The 25,658-nt window shown below is 44.0% G+C and overlaps 1 protein-coding gene and 2 non-coding genes across 6 annotated transcripts in view; 2 read left to right on the forward strand and 1 right to left on the reverse strand.

Moving 5' to 3' along the window:
- Window positions 1-2,591: 2,591 nt before the first annotated feature.
- LOC147140091 (SH3 and PX domain-containing protein 2A-like) overlaps window positions 2,592-25,658 on the reverse strand; it is a 50,398-nt gene continuing 27,331 nt past the window's right edge. For 2 of the 4 annotated variants that reach the window (XM_086045519.1, XM_086045523.1), the window contains 8 exons: window positions 25,056-25,184; window positions 14,144-14,257; window positions 11,458-11,541; window positions 7,881-7,998; window positions 7,463-7,791; window positions 6,465-6,514; window positions 5,942-6,061; window positions 2,592-5,861 (listed from right to left, as the gene is read on the reverse strand). In XM_086045519.1, the coding sequence (XP_085901645.1) occupies window positions 3,942-5,861; window positions 5,942-6,061; window positions 6,465-6,514; window positions 7,463-7,791; window positions 7,881-7,998; window positions 11,458-11,541; window positions 14,144-14,257; window positions 25,056-25,184 (2,864 nt within the window). In that variant the 3' untranslated portion in view covers window positions 2,592-3,941. The remainder of the gene's footprint in view (window positions 5,862-5,941; window positions 6,062-6,464; window positions 6,515-7,462; window positions 7,792-7,880; window positions 7,999-11,457; window positions 11,542-14,143; window positions 14,258-25,055; window positions 25,185-25,658) is intronic. The other 2 variants (XM_086045521.1, XM_086045520.1) reach the window with 2 other exon arrangements.
- On the forward strand, window positions 18,022-18,094 carry trnar-ccu (transfer RNA arginine (anticodon CCU)). Its single transcript has one exon. It is a non-coding gene; the product is annotated as a tRNA-Arg (tRNA).
- trnar-ccu (transfer RNA arginine (anticodon CCU)) lies at window positions 22,855-22,927 on the forward strand. The gene has a single exon. It is a non-coding gene; the product is annotated as a tRNA-Arg (tRNA).

Genomic DNA, 25,658 nt, shown 5'->3' on the forward strand with positions numbered 1-25,658 from the left:
GCTAACACTTTGTTTTTGTTATAACAGCTGGTTAGCACCAGGATGACCGTAGTTGAGTTGTTAGAGCAGATGACTGTGATATGGATGACCAGGTTTCGATTCCAGCCTTAGAAAGCTACTATTACTATACATGGTTGGGTTTTTTTTCTCCCAAAACGCCTTACTATACATGGTGTTTTTTTTTGTTTTTGTTTTTGTTTTTTTCAAAAAAAGCGCCTTCCTATACATGGTCGTTTTTTCTCCCCAAAAACGCCTTACTATATATGGTCGTTTTTTTTTTGTTTTCTTTAAACACCTTCCTATACATGGTCCTTTTTTCCCGAAAAAAAAGACTTACTATACATGGTCGTTTAAAAAAAAAAACATGTTTTTTTTCCCCAAAAACGCCTTACTATATATGTTTTTTTTTTTTTTTTTTTTTAAAAAGAAAAAAAAAAAACAGCTTACCATATATGGTCGGGTTTTTTTTCCCCACAAAAAACGCCTTACTATTTACTATAGAAGGTCTTTATTTTCCCCCCAAAACGCCTTACACCATGGGCATTTTTTCCCCCGAAACGTCTTACTATACATGGTCGTTTTTTTTTTGTTTTTTGTTTTTCCAAAAATACGCCTTACTATATACATTATGGTTTTTTTCCCCAGAAGAATGCCTTACTATACATGTTCGTTTTTTTCCTAAAAAACGGCTTACTATACATGGTCATTTTTTCCCCAAAACCGCCTTACTATACATGGTTGTTTTTTTTCCAAAAATACGCCTTACTATACATGGTCGGGGGTTTTTTTCCCCAAAAATTGCCTTGCTATATAAATGTTGGGGGTTTTTCCCCCAAAAAAACGCCTTACTATACATGGTCGTTTTTTCCCATGGTGTTTTTTTTTCGAAAAAAAAAAAAGATAATACTTAGTTTTGGGATCTTCAAATTCCAAAAGTTCCCTTGTTATAAATCCAAATGAAACATGTTGAAGGCAATAAAGCAGATAAGGCAGCACAATGCCAACCTGCACGCCGTATCTGCAGAACATCAAACCCAATCACTCAGAATGAGTACTTGTGGAACGCCCATTTACGTACAGTATATACATACAATGTGACTAAAGGAGGCGGGGGGGGGGATGGAAGCTCAGAGTAAACAGCTGTAAGTCACAGAGCGACTGTTTATAGACTTGTGCTATGTAGAGCAGGCCCTGCTTTGTTATTTACTAGCCTGCAGGCCACAAGAATGAAGCGACATGAAACAGGTGGCTGAGTGTCCTCATACGGTGACACAAACGTGCTTGTGTGTGTAAAACTGTTAGAACTGCTTATCACACACACACACTTTTACAGACTAACTTGTCACGCAGACCCCTCGGTGAACCTGACTCTTGACCTCCTCATGGCTTCTGAGTGTTTCCTAAATGGCTTAGCACTGAATTTAGGTTCCTAAAATGCACTTATATTTTAAAAACGTTATTTTTATGACACTGAGGACTAGGGTGGGCTAACTCTATTTTTTTTTTAAGTGAAGTGCAGAAATGATATTAATCATACGATTATCAGATTCCAGAATTATTATTTTTTTACAGACTTGTAATTGTAATTGTTTTGAATTAAATTAGATATCTCGTTTTCATTTCAATTGTGATATAGTTGACATTTTGAATTTGCGTAATTGTATATAAATAACATTTTAATTTCAGTTATACTATTAATACATATAATCTAATCCAAAATGTAGTTACCTTTTATAATTCCATTGACATATTCTTTTAAAATTGTAAACGCAACCCTAGTGAGGATACGCTGTTGAGAAAATGGACGGATGAGTAATATGTAATTATTCATGCTTAATTGGCTAAATTTGCAATGACCACACAAATGCAGCAACATGGAATAGGTGGCACATTGTTCTCGGAGGATGAGCAGCACACCAACTTCTCCAACGCAAAACTTCCACAAGACCGCGCACACACGCGCAGTTACTCACACACACGCACACACACACAGATTCTGTGCGGAACCTTGAGTGAAGTTGACTGTTGGCCTCCTAATGGCTTCTGAGTGTTTGGTTAAGTGTTTCAATCTCCTCCTCACACACAATTTATGTTCCCGTTCCGATTCCAAAAATGCACACGTATAGTGTATCGATTTGGAATCCAAAATTGACTTGACATGAGATTGAAGCTGCTATTTGTTGAAGCCTTTGAGCTTTCACCTCAGTAATATCGGACGGGCTGAAAAGTCATGATAATCAAAGTTAAACTTGGAGTGCAAAATGGCAATTGCCTGTTGTCACTGTAAAGCTTTTTAATCACTGTCAGTATTGAGGGACGAGGGAGGGAGGGGGGGGGGTTCATTCGGGGACGCTCTTCTGCTCTGAGCTCTGCTGCTCTCCAGTGGACGCAAAGTAAAATGCGGGGGGGAAAAAGAAAAAACAATGACCAACTGTGACGTCAGACAGGTTTTTATTACTGAAGCATGAAAGCATTTAAGGATGCGACCATTTTGTTTTGTTTTTTCATCCGTCGAGCACATATGAACACGATTTAATGGATCAACGTTACACATGCAAAGTGAATGATGAGTGAAAAAAAAAAAACAAGGAACAGTTTAAAAAGTGCATTTATTTTCATTTTCAGGCACTTCAGTTATTGCTGCTTGTCACACCGTAAACAGTCAAACAAAAAGCGAGCATCCGAGTTAAGGCTACAAGTAAAAATGTCAAATTTACTGCCCAGCAGAAATTTTTTTTCGACGTCAGGATAGATTTGGAGCAGATGTGTGAAGTGGTTGTGAACAATTGAGTCAATCGTAATGGTACCAAAAAAAAAAAAAAAAGGAATAAATACAGATTTGGGTGGCCTCTGTTTTCCTGGTCCACCATCAAGGGATTCATTTATTATTACAAGCCATCGTTGTAATTAGAGATGCTCACAAAAGGACAATTAAATGTGTAGAATATCTTACATAATGGTGATGTACAGTACAACAAAAATAAAGCTATAAAAACATGCAATGAAGAGAGCACCAAGATGTGACTAACACTTAGCAGCAAAAAAAAAAAAAAAAAAAAAGTTACGTTTGAACAGCTCAAGGCTTTGTCAGTATAATGAAATCAAACATGCAGTAAGCTTTAAATGCTTAGAAAGTTCTACAAAAAATGATTACAGTAATCCCCCACATATTCGCGGTTCACTAATACACTTATTTGCATTTTTGGGGGGGAACTCTACCCCCAGCTAATCACGCTATTCTCTCACGATTCCACAAGATAGCGCCAAAGCCCCACCTAAAAGGAAAGTAGTACATTTGGTGTCAAGGAACTATGTTGAAATGATACATCGTGACTGACAAATAAGCTTTGTATGTTGGGGGGCAGCTACGTTCAGCCTGGGTCGTTAGCAGAAGTTACGGAGGGTCTTCCCAGGGAGGGAAGTAAAGCACTGACACAATAAGCGCACTTCAGCGGAAGCTGCTGTCGTCCACAGTTCACACCCAGAAACTCATGCGCACACTCGATGATGTCACGCCATCTCACCAGGCCCCGCCTCTTAAAGTCCCATGCGTATAGAGAGAGTACAATTTTAGTATGTGTTGAAATGTGTTTATAAGTGAATTAAGACTCATACTGGTCTGAAAAAAAGTGATCATTATCGATCATCCCCAATTGATTGTCTTCGTATTATCATCGGCCAAATTTCTGTTGGCGTGCATTACTCACGTTTTTATTACGCGGCAGGGCTCGGTCCCTATCTATCCCCTGCGAATAGCGAGGGATTACTGTACTTTGGCTAGGGTGGCCACTGACGAAGCACCAAGTTCCTCTTTGAGGTTGTTCTTTGGCTTTGCTCCTCTTGCTTCATCGTGAACTTCCCGGGGTCGTCGTACGAAATCAAAGTGTCCGTGTGAGTAGTCTTTCCAACGGGCGTTCAGAGTTCTGCCAGCTCCGAGCGCGCTACGGCTTCCTCTCGAGGTAATTGGAAGGGACCCACCCTTTTCTGGGCTTGCCACTGTCCAGCACCTTGCAGTACCACCAGCCATTGGGGTTCCGCTCCAGAACCTCCAGACTGGTCCCCTCCGGGAAGCCCATGGTCTCCTCGTCGCCGTGGTAGTCAGCGATGGAGACGTAGATCTCCCTGAGGTTGTTGTGGATGATGTGGGGCTTGGGCCTCACGGTGGACACGGGGAGAACATTTCTCTGGGGACCGCCGCCCAGGGACTCCGAGCTGTCGGTGGCGGACGGGTTCCGGCTGGGCAGGGCGATGTTGTTGGGTGCCAGGCTGCGGGGCGCCGTGCCGAATGAGGCATGGCGACGCACCGTGGGGCTGAGGCGCGGGTGGTTGCCCGAGTTGAGGGATTCGTTTCTCCTGAGGGAGCCGACGGGGCTCGGGTCATCCCTGATGGGGGCTGAGATGAAGACCGACTGGGGTCGGACTACCTGCTGCTGCTTGCCGCCGTTCTGCTTGCGCGACCCGAACAAGCCGGTGGGTTTGGAGAGACCGCCGGGTGGCTTGGAGGGGATCGGCGGAGTGACTTTCTTCAGGTTCTGATTGAGGTTGTTCATGGCCTGCACCCTTTGCTCATTCTTCTCCAGGCTATTGGACTTGCTGAGGCTCCCGGGTTTGGACGGCGTTCCGTCAGATTCCGAGCCGGCCGCGTCGTCCGGCTGCCGCGCGGGCTCCAAGAAGTACGTCGGGGCCCAGCCCTCGGAGTCGTTCCAGCGGATGTACCACCAGCCGCTTTCCTGCTTCTCCAGCACCAGCACCTCCGCGCCGGCAGGGAAGCTCAGCTCCGACTCTTGGACTTTCTCATAAGGGTCGGTGGTGCGATAGAGGACGCAGCCCTCCGCGTCCGAGTCGCCGCGGCTGCCTTTGGAGTAGATGGAGGAGAACTCGGAGGATGTGCTCTGAGACGAGAAGGAGTCCTCGGAGGAGATGACGGAGGCGGTTTCGGAGTCCTCGCCTTTGCTTTTGCCGCCGTTCTTGAGTTGCCCCGTGGGTCGCAGCTGTCTTCTCAACGTGCTGATGTCCATCTTGTCGCCGCTGGATGCCTTAGCCAGCTGCGGTTTAGGCCTCACCACCGGCTTGGGTTTGGAGGAAGACTTGGCGTTGGGGGACGCTTTGCATTCCTCCTGGTCTTTCTTGGGTCTGGACATATCCGGCGTTGACTCGTTGGAGGCTGATTTAGATCCGGACCCCTCCTCACTTTTGGCTGACGTTTGGCTTCCGTTCAAGTTGATCTTGAGCCTGTTGGCCGCGGATCTCCATCCTCCCGATTTCGGGTTGGCGGTCCTGCCAGTTTCGGACGAAAGGCCGGCCCTGGAGGAACCGGAGTCGCGGCTGCACTGCCTCTCCGGCATCTCCTTGAAGGGCCGGAAGCCGTCGTTCTCGTAGATGCACTCCTCCTCGCCCTCCGCCTCCTGGCCGTCTTCGAATGACTCGCACATCCTAAAAGAGGCGCTGTGGAGCGATGACGCTGGAGACGGTTTGGAGGACCGCTGGGATCCCTTCTCGGAGGACGTGTCCTCATTCTTCGCATCCGCCAAGGAAGCTTCGCCTCTCAGGAACTCAAACTCGGACTCCAGATCCAGGTCGCCAATGGCCGGGACGTCATATTCTGGCTCTTCGTACACGGGCCTCCCGGGAGAGGCGGGAGACCCCGGGGCCTCGCATCCGGGGCTGCCGGGTGGCGCCGTTTCCACCGAGTCCTGCTTCTTGACAGGCGGCGCCGGTGGAGGCACTTTGGGGCGGCACAGCGTGCTCGTCCTACGATTGAGGTTGGGTTTTTTGCGTTTGTCGATGTAGGAACACGGAGCCCAGCCCTCCCGCTCGCCGATCTGGACATACCACCAACCTCCGGAATTCTTCTCAATCACCTAAAACGCCACGCGTGACAAATGTCATGTTCCTGACTGAGAAAAAAAAATGTGAAGGTCATTTATCGTGTGACCGTTACCTCTGCTTTTTGGCCTCCGTTGAAACTGATCCCATCAGATATGCAAGACTGGAATTCGGCAATGGTGTAATACTCAGCTTCAACTGTAGGAGGCTCTGGTGGGGAGGGCAAAGGAAATCCCTGGCAATAAAAAAAGAATACTGCTTTAACCCAGAATACATATTTTAGTTTTAGTTATTTCATTAACCTTGGTACCAACGTACAGTATAGTCACTAACTGGATAATAGCATAACAAAAGGGCATTATATATTGGGCTAATCAAAATGTACTAGTAAAAAAAGTACTGAGTGAAGTTTCTTATATGTTGCCCCTCTAATGTCGTACGATAACCAAAATATTACAAATACCTCTTCATGTACGTACACATTTTACAATAATACCACTTTAATAGTGTCAGTCACTGAGCATTCAGAATCTGCAGATTTCATGATCAGACGATGTAATACTAAATTAGCCGTGTTTATCAACATACAACTTTACGTACAATACATGTATGTAACATGTTATAAAAAGCACTCCCACCAGGGTTGCATCCCTTCGAGGAGGAGGTTTTTGCCGGAGAACTGGGGAACCTGTGAAACAGAGAGAGAACAAATACTGTAAGTACACAGTATTTAAAAATACCGTACAAGTATTGAATGCATACTGTAAGTGCAATCTCCAAAGCAGAATGCAACTAAAGAGCAGTTTACAACAATTTCCATCACTGGTTCCCGGTTCACGGCACCAATATGTTGCAACATTTGTAGGGTTAATAACTCCATTTTAGGCTAAATTATATTGTGTGTAATTCCACTATCGAACACTAGATGCCAATAGTGGTTAGTTTGAGACGGTGAAACGAAATAGAAAGTCCTGAGCACAGCTTACCCGCTGTAGTCCTGCTTTTTAAGCCAACAGAAAGCGACGGCTGTAGGTTCAATTTATAATATCGTCGCTGTCCAGTGAAAAACACTTTTGTCCATTTTTTTCAATTTTCTTATTTTTTACGTGAATGGTGCTTCCGCGTTACCGACATCACATTAAGGTGAACATTTTTAATTTGTTCCAAAATTGGACATAAGTGTTTTTCATAGCGACGATATACTTCTTTGGTCATGATTATTGATGTACAATATAGTGTGAGATGATCAATTACATTTTTTAATTCGGGGTGGGGAAAAAAAAATAACGGGATTTGTTTACCTTAAACAAAGTGATCAGCTACGCCGCTCGTGCAATTTGTTTCTGTTATCCATTGTTCTTGCTTGCTCTCAATATATGTTTGAATGTGTTTCTATTATGTTTACAGTGTGTTTAAAGACCTATAAAGTAAATAGGGTATTTCTATATGGTGGATTTCACTTATTAAAGGGGTGGTCTGGAATGTAACAACCGTAATGAAGAAGGGATTACTATCGTATAAAAATTGGCTATATTTCAGAACAGTTTGCCGGGCTAAAATCGTTTACATACTTGAAATTATAATGAATATATGTCCCCAGAGATAAAAAGTTCCTAAATGAATGAATGCAACTGACCGATTTCCACCCGCTGAGGTGCAATGCGGGCCACGGCTGGCGAGGCCTGCTCCGTTCTGCCTTTGCCGTCCTGAGGCGAGCCGACGGGGCCCGAGTCGGAACACGGGACCGGTGAGCTGATCTCCTTGCGGGCCACTTGCGGGCTCTCTGAGACCTCATCGCCGACTACGTCTTTGTCGCTCGGGGACTTCTTGTTGAGCAGGTTGCTGATCTCCATGATGTTTCCGATTATCTCCACCGGGCCGGTCACCGTCTTTTTTCTGGGTGAGAGGTCCTCCTTCACCTTCTTGAGATAAGAAGCTGGAGCCCAGCCCTCCTTATCTTGGTACCTGGGAGTAAATAACACGCAAGTGGAACTCCACACTGCAAGTATACTGTATGCGAACTTGTCGTTTCCGGCGGGTGAAGTGAGGCTCACCTGATGAACCACCAGCCTTCCAAGTTTTTCTGGATCACTTCCACAACCGCTCCTTTCTCAAACGCGATTTCATCTTTGCCTTGGCCGGTGTACGGCTGCACTGTGACGTACTTCTCCTCTGCCAAAGACGCAGCAAAAGAGAGCAATGCATTTAGAAACACGTTTTTGATTTGTTTTTGTTTTGAATTGGTTTTCGTGTGGGAAAAAAAACGTGGGCCATTTTTATTATGGTTAACGAAAACCAACGAAAGACCGAAAACTGAAAATAGATTTTCGTAACGAAAAGGCTTTAAAAAAAAAAAAAAAAGAAGAAAACTGATATGAAAACTAACTGAAACTACATCTTATGTTTATAAAGATAACTAAAACAAATAATGACAGCCAAAATGTACTTTGTTTTCATGTTTGTCATTTATTATCATACATGAGCTTTCAGGGTTTATTTTAAATGTGTTCAATTTGGTACTGCTGCCTGGAGTAAGGAAGGAAGGTCAAACAATTATTGAGAATTGTACTTTATTTGATTCCACAATACCTTTTGTAATAGGCACATCTGTGAATAGTGAACCGTGAATATGTGGGGGATTAATGTCAACTTTTGCAAAGTGTATTTTAAAGTCTAAATGGCCACACATTATGGCTAATATTATGGGCAACACATCTTGAAAGTCGACTATTATGCAGCACGCAGAGTAATCCTGACAATATAAACGCAGCGCACAGGCTGCCATTCATTTGCTTTTGTTTACATTAAATGGACCTTCGGCGAGCCGGCGTCCTATGAAGTGTCCTTGGCCTTGCGCCTCTTAACTCAGCACATAATAGCCAGCCAGAGGCTCCGTGCTGATTTATGCATTCCTGCAAGGCCAACGGGCCGTTGCAGAGACACCATTTCCCGTCATTAGTGCAATTCCTGACCGAGGCCTGCCCGACTGAGTCCCCAGAGAGCACGGCGACAAAAGTTAGAAAAAGAAGAAGATGAAGCAGTGTTTGGGATACTGCCTGAAAATAATTCATTTTTTCCCCTTTCCTCGCCCTTCCACAAGGTTGTCTCCGAGCGTACAGGAAGTGGGATAGCCATTCCCCCCTTTGTATATGTATATATGTATATATGTACGTACACACGTACATACATTGTATGGATGTACGTGCGTACGTACGTACATATCTACATATATACACATATACAGTATATATATATATATATATATATATATATATATATATATATATATATATATATATATATATATGTAATGTATGGATGTACGTACGTACATACATATCTACATATATATATATATATATATATATATATATATATATATATATACATATATGTCCCAACTATAAACGGGTTGACTGTAATTAATTTCTTTCTTCACCCTTTCTGAAGGTTGTCCAAGAGTAGACAAGAAGCGGTATAGCAATTCCTCCCCCGCCCCCAATTCAATACTAGACTAAGATCCAAAGAGAGAGGGTGCTTATGTATTTTTGTATTTTTGACCTTGTGGACTCTTTTGTGTGTGCGGCCTGGTGAAACGTTTCCCCTCTCCAACAATATCCAGCCAAGCAAAGAGGGGAAACTCTGAATCAGATGTTTTGTTAACCACAACATCGCCTCCATCACTGTTTGAGTCGATTCTAGTGGAGTCAGCACAATCTTTCGAGTCCTCTTGTGGAAACAACGCTCCCGCTCTCTCTACTCCAGAGCGGGGCGCCAAGCACAAATTTGGTATGAACCCAAACACCTATCCTCACTGCTCCTCTATTGGTGGCTGAGCTGGTGTCCTGCCCGTGAACGTCATAAAAGTCATTTTTGATGCGTCAATATTAAGTCGCAATTTGCGCCGGGTGACGAGTCAATATCTGGCTCTAACACGGCTCTTAAATGCAGCGTCAGGACAATCCCGCTGTGTATTGCGCAACAGTGTTTCGGTGCGTGGGCGAGAGCTGTTTGGGAGAATTTGGCAGGCTTGGAATACAACAAAAACACTTAAAAAAAAAACAAACAAAAAAAAACATTTTGTAACATAATTTCAGTTAATTGTTTGTTTGGCATAAAGCTACTGATTTCATCTCATCGTCACTGGAGACATAATTGCTAGAATAAACTCAAGCCAAAATGGCTCACTGTGAGGTTTTAAACTATACGGCAAAGAAATATTATGATAGGAAAGTACATTATTCCCCCACTATTTCACGGTTCACAAATGGCCTATTTCCATGTTTTTATTTTTTTTCAGTATAGTACCACGTTGTGTCACAACATGGTGGAAAGCACTGAAGACATGCGGTGCAATTGACAGCAAGAAAAGAGGTAGAGAAGGTCTCCAACTAATGTGATCCATTATTAGTCCCACAAAGCAAACAGAATATATGCTTTCGATCATTGCTGCATGCTTTGTTTGTATGTGTTGCTGCTCTGTGAGTATTAAAGTAGCAGAACTATGCTAATTTGCTGTTGTCGCTCTGTGGCTTATATTTTAGCATTTAGCTAGCGTAATTTTGTTGTGTGTGCGGTAGATACAACTGAAGATCCAACTGACACCCTCCAAAAATATTTATAATTTCCTGTAGATGCACTCCCCGAAAAAAAGCCGCATAGCACTACTTTTGTCAAAAAGAAACTCATCAACTCACTTCAACATAGTTCAACAAACAGCAGTTCCTTCATCTTTTAACTCATGCAATGACCATTTTCTGACCCTCTTTTACCCTAATGTTTCAAAAAAATAGAAAAAAAATATATAAATAAGTTCCTGGGGTTGAATGGCTGGACTGTGAAAAGACAAATAAATTCGTCAATGGCAGTGAATAGTTTTTAGGCAACAAGATGGTGCCAAAGTAGTTATTTAATAGTTTTGGCTGATTGAACATTTTGGTGTTTAAATATGCAACGTTTAAGAATTCTCTTTTATTTTATGTCAGTTTTAACTGGGGGGGGGGGGGGGTGACAAATAAACAGCTTGAAGCAAGCACGCTTTGCATCTTTTTTGAAGGACTGTGTGTGCGACAGTCTTCTTTTTCTTGGCTCAAAGTGATGTTATGTGATCCCATTTTTTGGAGCAAGTGAGTGAAAACAGGCTCTAAGGGATATTTTTAACACATGTTTTTTAATATGTTTGATTGTGTTTAAAGCGTGTCAGAGGGATACAACTAAATATAGTCTATATAGCAGATTTTGCGTTGGCCAAACAGCAACATTCTCTCTTTTAGGGCTAATTAATAAAATTTTATGAAATACTCAAAATAATGTGCATATGAATGTACTGTAAGTCATGACAATAAAGAAGATCTTCTTTTTGGTGTTTTTTTGGGGGGTCTGGGGCAGATTAATGGCATTCCAATGAATTTCAATGGGCGAACTTAATGTGGAGGCTCCTCTTTTTCCTTTTCTTTTTTTTTTAATTTTTTTTTTTTAACGGGTGGCTCATAAAGCGCTGATTTGAATGTCAGTTAGTGGTTAGTCATGGTAGATTTACGTCAACACAGGATGCGGGATGAGACAAACAGCGACGTCAGGAGCGCACGCACAAACAAAGGCACCGAAGTTGCGGCATCCGTCTCACTTCACCTCGGCTCTGCTGCCGGCTGATGACACCCCCCAGCGTCCATCTCCGGTCCAGCCTCTTCAGGTGGGCCTTGTGGCGCTTAGTGACTGACGGACACAAACGTCGACCAGACAGCGGTGAACACACACATACATGGAAAGCGAGTGCGAAGCGGCACAGGTTAAAAAAATAAAATAAAATAAATAAAAACGCACAACACGCTATGAGCTGCACATGGAAGACGATGGGTGGACGGTTAAGAGCGGAATGATGGGAGTGTTACGGGGTGGCAGGGGGGTGGGGGTGTGTGTTAAACAAAGACATCTCCTATGCAGCTTTTAATTAGGATGTTGTTAGCATGGTTTCCCCATCCTGTCATAGTGGAGCATCTGGGCCACACATTGCAGCCCCCAGGAAATGCATCAAATTACTGGAACAGCTGACGATGCCCCATAAACCTCAAAGAGCTTGTAGATTCCACTTGTATCGAGGCTCGTTCATGTGCTAAAATGTACAGGTGTACCCAATGAAGTGGCCACTCGCTTTACATATGTCATACAGGCCCTTCTGTGTATCCGAGCAAATGTTCAGCAAAGTCCGATCCAATGTCACATTTTTGCACAGTAAGGCAATTGTGTGGCAAAAAAAAACAACAAAAAAAAAACATCTTTTGGCCACACTGTTACAAAATCCTCTGTGTTTGTTTGGAAGTCTAATAATCATTTCCATACTCCGTTTGTTGTTGTCTCCAACAAAACGCTGCGTAAGACTTTTTTTTTTTCTTTTTTTTTTTTTTTTTGCAAATATGCTGCAATTGCTTCACTTTCATTTCAAAAGAGTCCAAAAGGGAGAATTTTCCACTTATTATGTGGACTGAAGGCCACGCGAGCCGGAGACTTGAGCGAGGCCATCCAAAGGTGTTCTCGGGCTGGACTGGTTACGCCACGTGGGCAAAAGTATTAGGACACCTGAAGCGTGTCTGTGCGAATTTTGCGTCTCATTGTTGGACCTGAGCGAGGAGGCCTTGTTGGCAATTTGCGTTGGAGTTCATCGCAGCGGTGTTGGATTGGGCTTGTTTTTCCAGTTTCCAACTTTTCCGCATCAAACGTATCTAAGCATACGTCGCTGGGACACAAAAGGGCCTTCCCAAAAATGGTTTCCGCTCACAAGGAAGTTTTTTGTTGCAAATCTATTGATGATGAGGTGTGTTTCAGTACTTTACTATTGCGAGAGTGTGAAAGCCGGGCAGAAAGATAACTTCTTGGTTAACAATAAATCAATTATAATTGTATCCATTGACTCCTGGCCACTGCCATAATACCCAGCCACTACCAGTCCAAGAGCCAAGATTAAAAAAATGATTGGATTGACCAGGAAGGGCATCCGGCGTTAAAACTGTGCCAAACAAATTATGGCAGTGACTCACTGTGGTAAACAGCAAAGTGAGTTTGAGTGATTGAAAGTGGTGCTTGATTCATATATTGGCCATTTTGTCACTTCTGTCAACTGAAAATGACATCACAGTCTCTCAAGGCTCCGATAACAACCAATCATGGCTCAGCTTCAGAAAACAGGTCAGCCGTGATTGGTTGTTACCTGAGCCCTGAGATGTCATTAAAAACAAGGGGATTAACTCTTATTCCGCAAACGCAATATTTATCAGAATGCCTTGTTTCAACTAGTGGGCTTGCATAGAACATTCTTGAAGTGGTTGACTTCCCCTTTAACGCGGAAGTCAACGCAAACATATTTTTTTCAAGAATATGTTTTATGCAAGCCCACTAGTTGAAACAGGGCATTCTGATAAATATTGCGTTTGTGGAATAAGTGTTAATCCACTCGTTTTTAGCCATCTCCGGGGGCGGCCATTTTGTCTTCTGTCGACTGAAAATGACATCACAACTGCTCACAACAACCAATCACGGCTCAGATTCAGAGAACAGGTCAGCTGTGATTGGTCGTTGTAAGCGTGTGTGATGTCATTTTCAGTCGACAGAAGACAAAATGGCCGCCCCCAGAGATGGCTAAAAACAAGTACATTTTGCTACTTAACTTATATACCACAAACGCAAAATTAATCAGAATGCCGTGTTTCAACTAGTGGGCCTGCTGGCAACATATTCTTGAAAAAAATATGCTTGGGTTGACTTCGCTTTAAGAAACAAAATCCACCCCTTTTTAGGCATCTCAGGGGGCGGCCATTTTGTCACTTCTGTCGACTGAAAAATGACATCACAGTTGCTCAGGGCTCAGTTAACGACCAACCACGGCTCACCTGTTTTCTCGAGCTGAGTCAAGTTCGGTCGTTATCAATTTTGGGATTGATTTCCACTTTAAGTTGTGATTCAGTGCTTACTGAATGGAATGGAAGCACTACCCTATCATGTAAAGAGTGAGTAACAAACATCCTGGTGTGTACAACGCACTACTGTACAGCTCATCACCGGGTTGTGGTCTGCTCCCTCCTGGAACCTCTCCTCGCCACTGACACAGACTTGAATCCGCCCTCTGTTCAAGCGTGCTTACGATGGCAAGCGGACAGGGAAAGCGGTTCACGGCGGGCCCACATCAGCCGTTAGGAGACGCCGGCGTCAGAGGCCCGCTTTGCGTCCGTCTTGTCACCCCATCAAAGGCGGAGGGTTTTGTGGCTATAAAGCGGCCGTGTGTTCGCGTGTTCAGGTGGGCGTGCGTGCGGTGGCGGTGACTTACCTTCCCCGCTTTTGGAGGCGGCGAGCTCCAAGTCGTCCCGTGTGCCGCTGTGGGAGTTGAGATAGGTGGCGGGGACCCAGCCTTGCTCCTCTGAGGTGCTGACAAACCACCAGCCTGTGAAAATAAATCAACACAGCAGATGATGGGCGCGGACTGACATTTAGGATATCGTTTCGCCAAGCTCCTTTGCGTAGCATCTGGGGATCGGCGAAATAAATTGCAATAAATTATTATTGTTGTGTTTGTACTTTTGATAAGAAAAACAGCAGTCTAATACTGCACTTTATAAAAAACAGAGTAACAACCTAATTAAATCTTGTGTGCTCACCTTGGCCACCGGGAGGCAGTATAATACAGTAAGAGTCATGCAGACAAACGAAGAAGATTACTGTACTACTTTTATAAGAAAAAAAAATACATGCTTGTGAGAATTGTTAATTTATCCGTCTACTGTACATGATGTGTTGCTCTGCTATTTGTGTTCAAATATCCATCGCGGCTAAAATACAGACAATCGATGTGAACCGTTAGCATTTCATTGCCGTTAGGGTTAGCTAATCAGACTTTCGGATGCGCTTGTTTTGAAATCACAACGTGCAATTCTCTTTGTTTAGTCTGAGAGTAAACTTCAACTAGGAGTGGCAACAAATAGACGGAGGCCTCTTTTTTTGGGGATAAATTGTTCAATATTTGCCAAATAGCTGCTTTTTGTTAAGTGAGTTGAATTGAGTTCAGGCTACCATACAGCGTTCGTGTTTGACATCCCTGCATGCACGCAATATTCCTAGCGCTCACATTCTTTGCTCATGTAAAGTTGTACAGGTGAAGCAAGGCAACTTAAGCAGAATATTTTTGCCACGGGTCAAGAGTTTCCAACAAGTTGATAAATGACTACTTTTGCACTCTATAAATGGCCCAATGTATTTGGCAATGGGAAAATGATTCCACTCATGCCGTCTCTTTCTTAGCTGGATTGAACTTTGTAGTCAAAAAATCGCTGAATATAGCAACCAAATTGGCAACACTGACTGCTTATGTAAATTGCGGCTGGGTCATTATTACTATAAAGTGTCTTTAGTGACCTCATCAGAACCACTTAGTCAACATTGGTCAAATCAATTTGGTTAAGTTCCTTTCCATTACACAGATCATGAATATTTAAGTTGAAACATTCAAAAAGTGGGGTGCACATAGAAATTATGCTTTTATGAAGGGGTCAAAGGAAAAATTTTGCGACCAGCATTATCACACATGCGTGACCGCCCTTTGCATGAGCTCTCTCAGCTGACACCAAAAACATCCTATACATATGCGGTACGCCACCGCGTTCTGTTGTTTGTTGTGGTAACAGAGACACAATGCACCTGACAGCTGCTGAGAGAACCATAAAGAGGATAGGAGAGTTCCATCACAGCTGGCCCAAACCTCCGACGCACGTGTTCCTGACAAAATGTTATGTTTCGAGGGCCTTTATTCCTACCATGGGAAGAAGAATTTGAAAAAAACCCATTGTAATGGGTAGTTACCACGGTGCTGTTTTGGGATCGCAGTAGCTTATTAGTGCCATCTTTGTGATTCATGTGGATTTGGTCAACGGACACGCATGCTACGCTAGCAAGACAGTAGTATGGAAAGCATTTATTCCCTATCATTGCAATCCAATTTAAGGTCTAGTGCAAGTCCTTACTAGGGGTGACACAATTAAGTGCACTGATACAATGACTAGGGCTCACGAGTGGAATGATTGTATCTTACTAGTGACGTTTTTTCCACGTCCATATTAAATTTCAGACTGGTAGGACAAATTTGGCCTACTAGTACAACTCTATGTTACGATGTTACCTATTTGGCAGACAAAACTTTTTGTGTTAGCTTTGGTTGTTCTGAGTCTCGCTCTACCCCTCTATATGGTGACCCACAGGGGTCTATTCTGCCCCCCCTGTTGTTTTCATTCATCATTTCACATTTGCTGCCCCTGGATTCCACCTTAAGAAATCATGGTATTTCCTTCCGCTACTATGCGGATGACATTCAGAACTATGTCCCCGCTGAACAAAAATTTCATTAAGGCCACTTTTGTTACATCTGAAGGTAAGACACAGTTGTTCTACTAATGCACTTAATTGTCTTAATATTCAGGACAAAGAGAGCACTAGTACATGGAGTCCAACTGTAAAGGTCAAAAGTAGCAATAGCAATGGAAAAATGCTACTAATAGACACTGTAATTGTACTAGTCCGTCCTAAGGTTCTACTTGTGCTCTGAATTGTCTCACTAGTGAGGGCAAAGAGCATACTAGTTCACGGCCCTTCATCTGGTTATGAAGGATATTGAGTAAATAGTCAGACAGCTTTGTGGTAAGTTGATTAAGATGGCTATCAAGGATATCAAATAAATGCATAAAAGGCTTCCATATAGTAGAACTGTTTCAGAGATAGTTTGGGTGGGTCCGTAACTTAAAGAAGGCCTCCATTGTTGGGCGTCTGCCTTGAAGCACCACCCGCTGGCTCGGACTCAAGGATATAACAAGGCATGTAATGTGCTGAGACTTTGCATAAAACCCACGGCTTAAAGAAAAAAGCGGTGTCCATAAATCTGTCAAGAGCCCGAACAACAACCCAACCCCAGAAAAACAACATGTTGTCCGTAGAGGCCTAAGACTAGCAGCTCCCTGAGTCCCGTCGCATGCAGAGCAATGCGGCCGAACTCGACGGAAACGGACAATCGCAAGCAAATTAGATTAGAAGGAATATGCTCTGAAGTTCTTTCAACATGTACACAACCATGTTATTGATTCGTTTTTAGTCATTTAGAGCAAGAGGGAAGTAAATCAGGCAAAGCAAGTTCTCCCCTATTTCTCATATTTTTGATGTTTTCAGCATCAATGGTGTGTGTCACTCAAATAATTCAACCGTTACTCATAGTATCAGAAAACAACATATTCATATCAAAGTTTTTCTTTTTTTTTTTAACTTGACTAGTTAGCATAGCGGCTAACACAGCTAGCATGTACTGTTGAACAAATTAATATTAGCATTGATTTTGTATGCAGTTATTTTCAACCCTGTGAACAGCAATTAAAGTAATATTAAAATTAAATCAGTACTCAAATAAAATGTACATTTCTTAATTGAATTGTATTTTTTTTTATTCTCCAATATTTTTTAAATATATGTTTGTCAAGTGCCTATCTATAACAGGGTTGCTGCCAACACTGCGCAATATAGGATATGCCAAAATAAAATATTTATAACGTTGACCTGGTCAAATCAAATTTTAAGATGGTTTTTACTCTTGGGTTTTTTTTTTTATTCCTTGAAAAAAGAAAAATCTAAAATAAGAGCTCATTTTGTTTTCATAAATGTTGGCGCCAAATTGTCCTCAATTACCCATACAGTATTGTGTAAATACCGTATTGGCATTGTTTGTGGTGCATTGACTATTACATCTGCGATGGTGCGACATCATGTACCTGCAATTCAATTTTCCAAGCGCAGCAAACCTGTTGGCAGACGGTCGGTCATCCACTCATGAAATGTCGTTGCAACACCGCGTGACGATTCAGTCGCGTTCGGTTGCATTGCACTTTAAAACACCTGCATCTCCTGTTAATGACGCTACGGGTTTCTTCCCATATGGCAGGCGCTTAGGCTGAGTTTATTGGAACTTCAGCTGCGGCGATAAAATGACACCCACGCCCTCCCATGGATGGCCTGACATATGCATCTTGATATCAGTCAGTCACATTGAATTGTAAACAAGACTGCGAAGTCTACTTCCTATCTTCCATTGTCATTCGCATTGTAATATGCTTTTAGGGTCCTGCTGCTACCTACTAATATATTTGTCCTAAATGACTGCTAACTGATGACACAATGGCCCCAGTGGCCTAATGGATAAGGCACTGGCCTCCTAAGCCAGGGATTGTGGGTTCGAGTCCCATCTGGGGTGGGAACCTCCATTTTGACTGAGGCAGTGGCTGCACACCTCTAAGATAGTTATAGTTAATCTATTTTGGACATAATGTGTGTAGTCCCTGTGGTTTGTTTCTCTACATATCCTGCTTGTTTGTAAAGTTCCTGCTTTTAAATATTTGGTATTTTCCTCCGCTTTTGCCGTTTTCCCTGCTTTAAAACGTACACTCCCAGTGATAAAATGCTTGATGTTTTTAATTTAGAATCGAAAATCCAAAGGAACATTAACCATTCCATGAGGCTTTTTTCAGGCTCAAAATTGTCAACATCATAAAAATCTTATCATTAACAGTAGAGGTCTTGTTTTTTTAGAACATCCCAAACTGTCATTGTAACTCATGCACTCGTGTTTTGTCTCACTGGTAACATGAAGTTGCTCTATTAGTCTGCCAGAGGACGAAGACTACATTAACTCATTCACTGCCAAAGACATATTTATATATGTCTTGACAATCAATATTTATTTAACTCGTTCATTGCCAAGGACATATTTATTTCACTGTCCAGCCATTTAATCCCAGGAACTCATTTATAAATGTTTCAATATTTTTCCAACGTTAGGGTAAAAGAGGGCCTGAAAATGCCTGAGTTGACCTCAAACTGGATATCAAAGATATGGAATAAATGCTCGCTTGCCATGACTTCCAACTTGAGGGCGCGAGTCATTCTCAAATGAGTCAAATGTACACACAAATGAATCCCAACAGGCTGTTGAGAGGTGCAGTAGCAGACAAGCAGATCCATATGGCCAAAAAATTACACTACAGATGTGGGATGACGCACATGTGATCTTTGGCAACGCGTGTGCACTTTTTTTTGTAAAAGATCACAACACAAGTCAATCACCGATGGTCTCTCCATATTTTTCGAAGGCTGTTTAGCACAACCAGCCCCTCCCTGTGTTGCTAACAACAAGTGAGGAGTTCAGACCGCAGGTTTGGGGGGGGGGGACGCTGAACGCAGCCAATTGCTGACTGGCAGCAAACATTTCTGTCCAGTATGATAGCGCCTAAGTCAGCATGTTGAATCTATCAAAATACGTGATATCATTTTGGTAGAGTGCGGTTCTTTATCTGCATCTTTATCGGAGCAGGATGTCTATGAAGGAGGAGGGGTTGTCACAGCAATTTCGGAATTCGCTTGAGTTATTTCACTTGAATGCAGAGTAGATATTACAGAGAGGATACAAAAGGGCATGTTTATCAAGAAAGGTAGAGCAGGGTGCTGTGGACTAACCTCTATTTGTGTTTCGTACTGTTCTTGACATCTGGAAAGTCCGCGCATGCTTCATTTTCACTGTAATCCACACCAGATTGCCGCAACAGGAAACCAAATATACACAAATTGTTTCTTCGTCGTAACGGGCTGGACGATATGTAAAAGGAGACTGCGTTTCCAAACACAATTAATCAAGTGCGCCAACAGCACAATTTTACAATTAATAGACCCGAAACGAATGAAAACTGTCACGGGAAAGGAAGAAAAACAAAAGCTCTACACTTCTCACACGAAGCACTGATTCAGCAGCAAGCCGAAGCTTTTTTTTTTTTTTTCCTTTCTTTTCTGACGAGGAATGCATCGGCGCAGCAGATATCTGACACCACTGTCAAGTCGAGCAGCAGAGAACCCCATTCATTTCCAGCTTCTGTATTTATTAACAGTAGATCCAGTATCCACACACAAGAGGGGGAAGGTATCAACTCCGCACACACTTGCACTTTTCATAAAACACTGTGTTTCAAGCACCTGGGCGCCTCCGGTGTACCGTAAAGGGTTTTTTTTTTTTTTTTTTTTTTTGATGGAAAACGAAACAGCGCGACTTTCAAGAACTAATGTTGACCTAAGGAGCTGAGTTCTCTCCCTCAAGAACTGTGAAAGGATCGCCTCATGATGCGAAAACGAAGCGCCGCTTGTACTGGGGAGGCCCCGCTGATGTCGAGACACAGCAAGCCTTCAGCGTGTCAAGGGCCACCCCTGCAAATGTTGGTTTAAATGAGCGGCTGCTTGCAGACTTGCTGTCTTGCTCCCTAATCTGTGATAATTAAGACTACTTGTGTACCACTCTGACAGGCTCTCGAGAAAATGGGAGCTTAAAAGCCGTGCTAGACAAGCTTTGGAAAACACAGAACGAGGTTAATGCCTTCAATTGGCCCCCGAAGACTTGTGATGGAAATCTCAAAGAAGGCGCAGGAAACGCACTGCGATGGGAGGCTGATGCGTCTTCCATCTGCTGCTGCAGCTTCAGCTTTGCAAAAAAAATAAATAAAGTAAAGACACCAAGCTGTCGATTGCGCGATCGTGTCTGTTACGGTGGCTCGCAAACAACATTTGAACCCCGTTGAAAAAACGCGCTGAAGCTGCAAAAAAAAAAAAAAAAAAAAAAAAAAAAAAAAACAAGATTGAAAGCATGCACATGGAAGGCAGAGGCAGCTTTTGGTTATACTTGCCAGTGTCTTGATTATCACTAACAAAATCTGCAAAGCATGCGCTCGACCCGAGTCTACTGTCTTCCTGACAGGTTGGAATTTGTGCCAGATAAATGAAAAGTGGGGTGATGATTCCATGTGACGAAAATTTGAAATCCTCCGAGAGCGCCGCAGTTTCTCATCATCATCCAAAGTGTGTCTCATTTCTGCCTGAACACAAGAGTAGACAGTATAGACAACTCCTCCGAGGACTGTGGACATCCATGCAAATATCAATGGTGATCCATCAGAGCTGCGCTAAATGGGCTGGGGAAAAGTCTTGAAACACACCTCTTAATTAATCAATCCCTGGTATTGACTGGCAAATTGTCCAGGGTGTACCTGTTCTTCTTTATGTCAGTGGATAGACGGATTGGACTAGTTACCCGTGAGTCATTGTGGACAGTTCAATGCTTCCGTCCTTGTGGGAACGATTCAAACGAGGCCCTGGATGAGCGCGGCGGGGGAAAACCTGAAAACCGTGACAGACCCTAAACCCCTTTAGACACATTTGGGACTGAACTCGAACGGCTTGCAAGCCAGGCCTCCTCCATCCAGTGACCCTTAGGAACGCTCTTCTGGAAGAATGAACAGAAATTCCCATGCACAGACACTTAAAAACACTGTCAAAAGTCTTCCCAGAAGAGTGTTGCAATTTCCTTCCATTTCCACTTCCTGTAACGGTCTGTCGTAACGGCCGGGTAACCAAAAACTTTGACCCACGCTGAGCCAGTAAATGCGACTGACCTTCCACCGCCGGTGGAGCGAAATACACACTCATTTAAGCGGCAGCATGAAGGAATGAGGTTCGAAACATAAGGACTACAGATGCTTCGAGATGGCCTTGAACCTCTGCGATTACGTCGCGCGGCCTTCAAAGTGATGCTGCTGCTGCTGAACGCCACCACCGTTGTCGCGATACCAAATAAGGCAGTGGAATCGACATCATCCCTCCAGTCGAGTTTCCGGGGAATCTAGGCCACACTTCGTTTGAAAGCCGCTCAAGTGACAGCTTGGGGTGGCCCGCCACCTTACAAACACACTCGGCAGTATGCGGCTTTTCCTTTCAGTTGTCACCCATCCGTACGTACAAACGGTGGAGGATCGCAGAGGATAAATCAAAAGACTTTCCAAACATGCGCTTGCTGAGCCGAGCACGCGAGCCCATCTTGCCCTCAGACGCCGGAGACTACAGTGCGGATATATTTTTACCATGTGAGAGTAGGACAGACATCCATCGCATCCGTCATGTCGTTTCAAGGGCCGGAGCGGCTTAATCTTCCAGAATTTCCTGCAGGTTCAGTCGGCATTCAGCCAGCCAGTTGAACATCAAAAGCAGGTGAAGAAATACTTTTTACCTTCCAGATCCGATCTGCCAAAGCCTTTAGTGGGACGCAGAGGAACATTAAGACACGTACTTCTGTCCTTAGCGACCTTTAGGTTCCTCATATGTCTTTACTTACCCCACCCGATTTAATTAAAGTGGGCGGGGAAGGCAGAAGGCATAAAGTACAAGGGTGGTGCCAGTGGGTCTTGGGGCATTCCTTGAGTTCATTTGTAATTTATGAAGGCTGATCTAGACTTGGAATGTCGACAAGTGAAACACTATCTGGTCCCCTAGAGAGAGATTCGCTACACCGGACCGGGCACAGCGTGCCTCGGGGTGCCCTTGAGGCATTGTCAAACCGGCTGTAGTAAGTCCAACATTTCCAGGACTTAAAAGGCTTTTTTTTTTTCTGTTCCATTCAACTTTTCAATAAAGCACTCATCGGAGATCTTTTGAAGTTACCAACGAGGCTGGTAGCTCCGTTTTGTTGAACATCTCTCACATAGCGTAAACTGAGCAGAGGCATCCTGGAGGATCCATTAAGCCATCGTAATGAACCAACCTCTCCGAACCACTAACTTTGGCAGGAAACGACTTTTTCCATTTTCCTACGAGTTTCTCCTGTGCTACTCTCAACAAGCAACCCCCCCCCCGACCCCCACCTCCACCAAACTCCCACCAAGGAGACAAATAAAATGAAGTATGTGTAATCACGCGAAGGGAGTGAGGACAGAATTATTATTAAACACATTTCTAGTGAGGATTTAAAGCGTACGTTTGGACAGTCTAAAGCTATAAGTTTCCTAGCGTGGTCCATAATGCTCCTGCGATCAAGCCTTTTCCTTTCTTTGCAAACAGGCACGGTGTTTTTAAAGGGGGGTTATAAGCCTTGATTTACAGGGTTAGGATTTTGTATGACTATTTATCAAAATAGGATTACATGGAGCCCCAGTGGCCTAATGGATAAGGCACTGGCCTCCTAAGCCAGGGATTGTGGGTTCAAGTCCCATCTGGGGTGGAAAGTTGTCTTTTGAATGAGGCACCCTCCCGCCCCCAAACATATGGGCAGTCCCACCACATCACTCCACAATCGGATTCATCTCCATCTTCCACACTGAAACAAGGGCTATGGCGTCCAAACTGTAGCGTCGAGCCACTTCAGCGGAAAATAGCGCTTTGGCTGGAGAAGTGGGGAAAACTGGGCTCCAGTACAGCTCTGACCTAGATTCCCCGCCTCTCCAATGACATATATTATTTAATCCAAGGTGAGTGACGTGTGAACACCCAGTCAGCAACAGGAGAATAAACAGCAGGGTGAACTCAACAGCTGACACCAACAACGTCAAGACCAAAATTGTCCTGGATGCATCCAAAAACACTGCAAATGTCTACAGATCAGCAGATTCTTGGCCTGCATCTGCAATTAAGAGATCAATATGTCAGAACACATTACCCTTTTTTTTTTTTTTCCCCCTTTTTGACTTATCCTGCTTTGGGGAATCGATGCTAAATTAAATGAGCTCTAAATTCCTCTCAGCCACGTGCTTGTGTTAGTTTTGGCAAAGCCAAGTGGAGTGATGTCACCCAGCACAATGGAGCGGCGTGAGCCTTCTTCCATTGCAGGAGCTGTCGATATTTCACCTGCTGTAAATAAAACGTAGACCCACGGCATGAACCTGAGTGCTTGCCGAACATGTCCGACCAATGAAATAATATGGAAACGCACAGCGGAGCTTTTTGGAGCATCTGCCCCACAATCAAAGATTGTGGGTTTTGTTTGCGTTGTTTTTTTTTGTTTTTTTTTTCAAGGTACTTCCTTTTCCTACCGCATTCCAATAAATGAAAGTTTAATTAAAGACTCCAAATTGCTTATAGGTGTGAATGGTTCTTAATGGACACTGGCGACCATTCCAGGAAGTACCTCGCCTCTCGCCCAAAGTCAGCTGCAATAGCCGTACCGTGAACCTGAACAGGATAAGTGCCACAAAACGGATGAACAAATCTAAAAAAGTTGGGGAATCATAACAAGAGTAAGTACAGTAAGTAGTCCATCACATTCTCCATGGATCATTGACACACAGCGGTCAGCTGAAAGGCGTGGAATTTGACTTCCTCCGAGGCCCTGGATAAAAGGACTTGTAGGTGTTGGTGTATACGTCTCGCCGAGGCTCCCCATTGGGCTTAGATCCTACCGGAGCAGCGAGTGAAAACAAATACGTGAACCCCAAGCCGCCGCACGTGACACTTCAAAGCGATCCCATGCCACGTTCTCCTCGCTTAAGGCCAGTGCGGCGCGAGGCTTCACTCGCAGCCATCGTGAAACCCAAGTCCCATTCCCTTCCCGGTCACTGTTTTCCTCCTCCATCGCTCTTTCCGTGGCATGTCTCTGAAGAACACATGAGTCCCATTACAGTTTAACTGTCTCAGCACACCATTAAAGCTCCGCGTCAAACCCTTGTGGGCCTAAACCTCCCTGGCTCATCTTGCCATTTGCGCTTTAAAGACGCTTTAGTTGTAATTGAGAGTTTTTACCCAAAACATATGGTTCCGTACTCCTGGTGTTCATTACAAATAACCACCACTTGACTACATTTTTTTTTAATTCTCCTGCCTTTAAAGTCTTATTGTCTGATTGAATTCAATTTGCTGTAAACCATTTCGTGCATTTTCCCATCTTTGCCCTGACGCACTAAATATGTCGGTTCCGGCAGTCATCCTGGACATTTGTGATGGTATCAAAAAACCAAAAAAAAACTCTCGGGCCTGTCCATTAATATTTTCCAAGGGTTAAACAGCTGACTAAGGACTCTTTGCAGCTGGCATTTGTAAATCAGGCATGTCTTCCTGGCTTTCCATTAAAGTGCGGCGGAATAATTAATACAAGTCTGGGAGAGATTTCTCTTGCCGGAGGCGGAATGCTGGCCTCTCGCCTGAACCAACAGTGGGACAAAAACAGGGCTGACTGCGGGCCAGAATGAGCCTCCAGATGGGAGCTAAAACAGGGTGGATGTGGGACAGAGGAGGTGAGAGTGTTGGGGAGTGCGGAAGAGTGGAATGTTTGAGGACGCGGTGGAAAGACGTGCGCGGTGAGGACCTTTGATTCTTGCCGAGCATGCTAACGTTGCGCCTTTGTTTTGATCACTCACCGCTCTCGCTCTTCTCGATGACGTCGACCACCTCACCCGCTTGGAGGCTGATTTCCGCCGGCTCCTGCTTCTCGTAACCGGCCACCACCACATACTGTTCCAGGACCATGGGCTCCGAGGCGTCCAGACCTGGAGTTGACGGGAAGAAACAGGCTGTCAGCCAGCTGCCAGCCATAGGTCCCCTGGAACGACCGCTGGGCACCCGTTGTGCCATAGGCCACTTTGTCACTTGAGCTCAGCCAATCACAATATTCACAGGGCTCAGTGCATCTTCCTGAGAGTCTAGCCATAGAGGTGCATCCCCCTCCAGCCCAACATGAGGGGCAGCGGAGATGCGGAAAGTCTACAAGGAGATCATCATCCCAAAAAAGGGAACGCTCAGGCAGAAAAAAGTTGAGAATCCATTGCGCGTGACAGAAAGCACTTCATCCGCAGCGTGCGACAATGCTGAAAGCGGCTCAGGGGAAGCGGCTAGAAACATTAACATAGTTGGAACGAGAGTCCCAATCGGATGTCATGGAAGTGTTAAGGACAGGACAGTTGAGGGAAGCAGAAAGAAATGGCTTCCCTTGGAAAATAAACCATCTGCTAAAAAGCCTCCTT

This window comes from Filicampus tigris, chromosome 11 (genome assembly GCF_054856515.1).
Source record: "Filicampus tigris isolate MCC_2025a chromosome 11, RoL_Ftig_1.0, whole genome shotgun sequence".
Lineage (NCBI taxonomy): Eukaryota > Metazoa > Chordata > Actinopteri > Syngnathiformes > Syngnathidae > Filicampus > Filicampus tigris.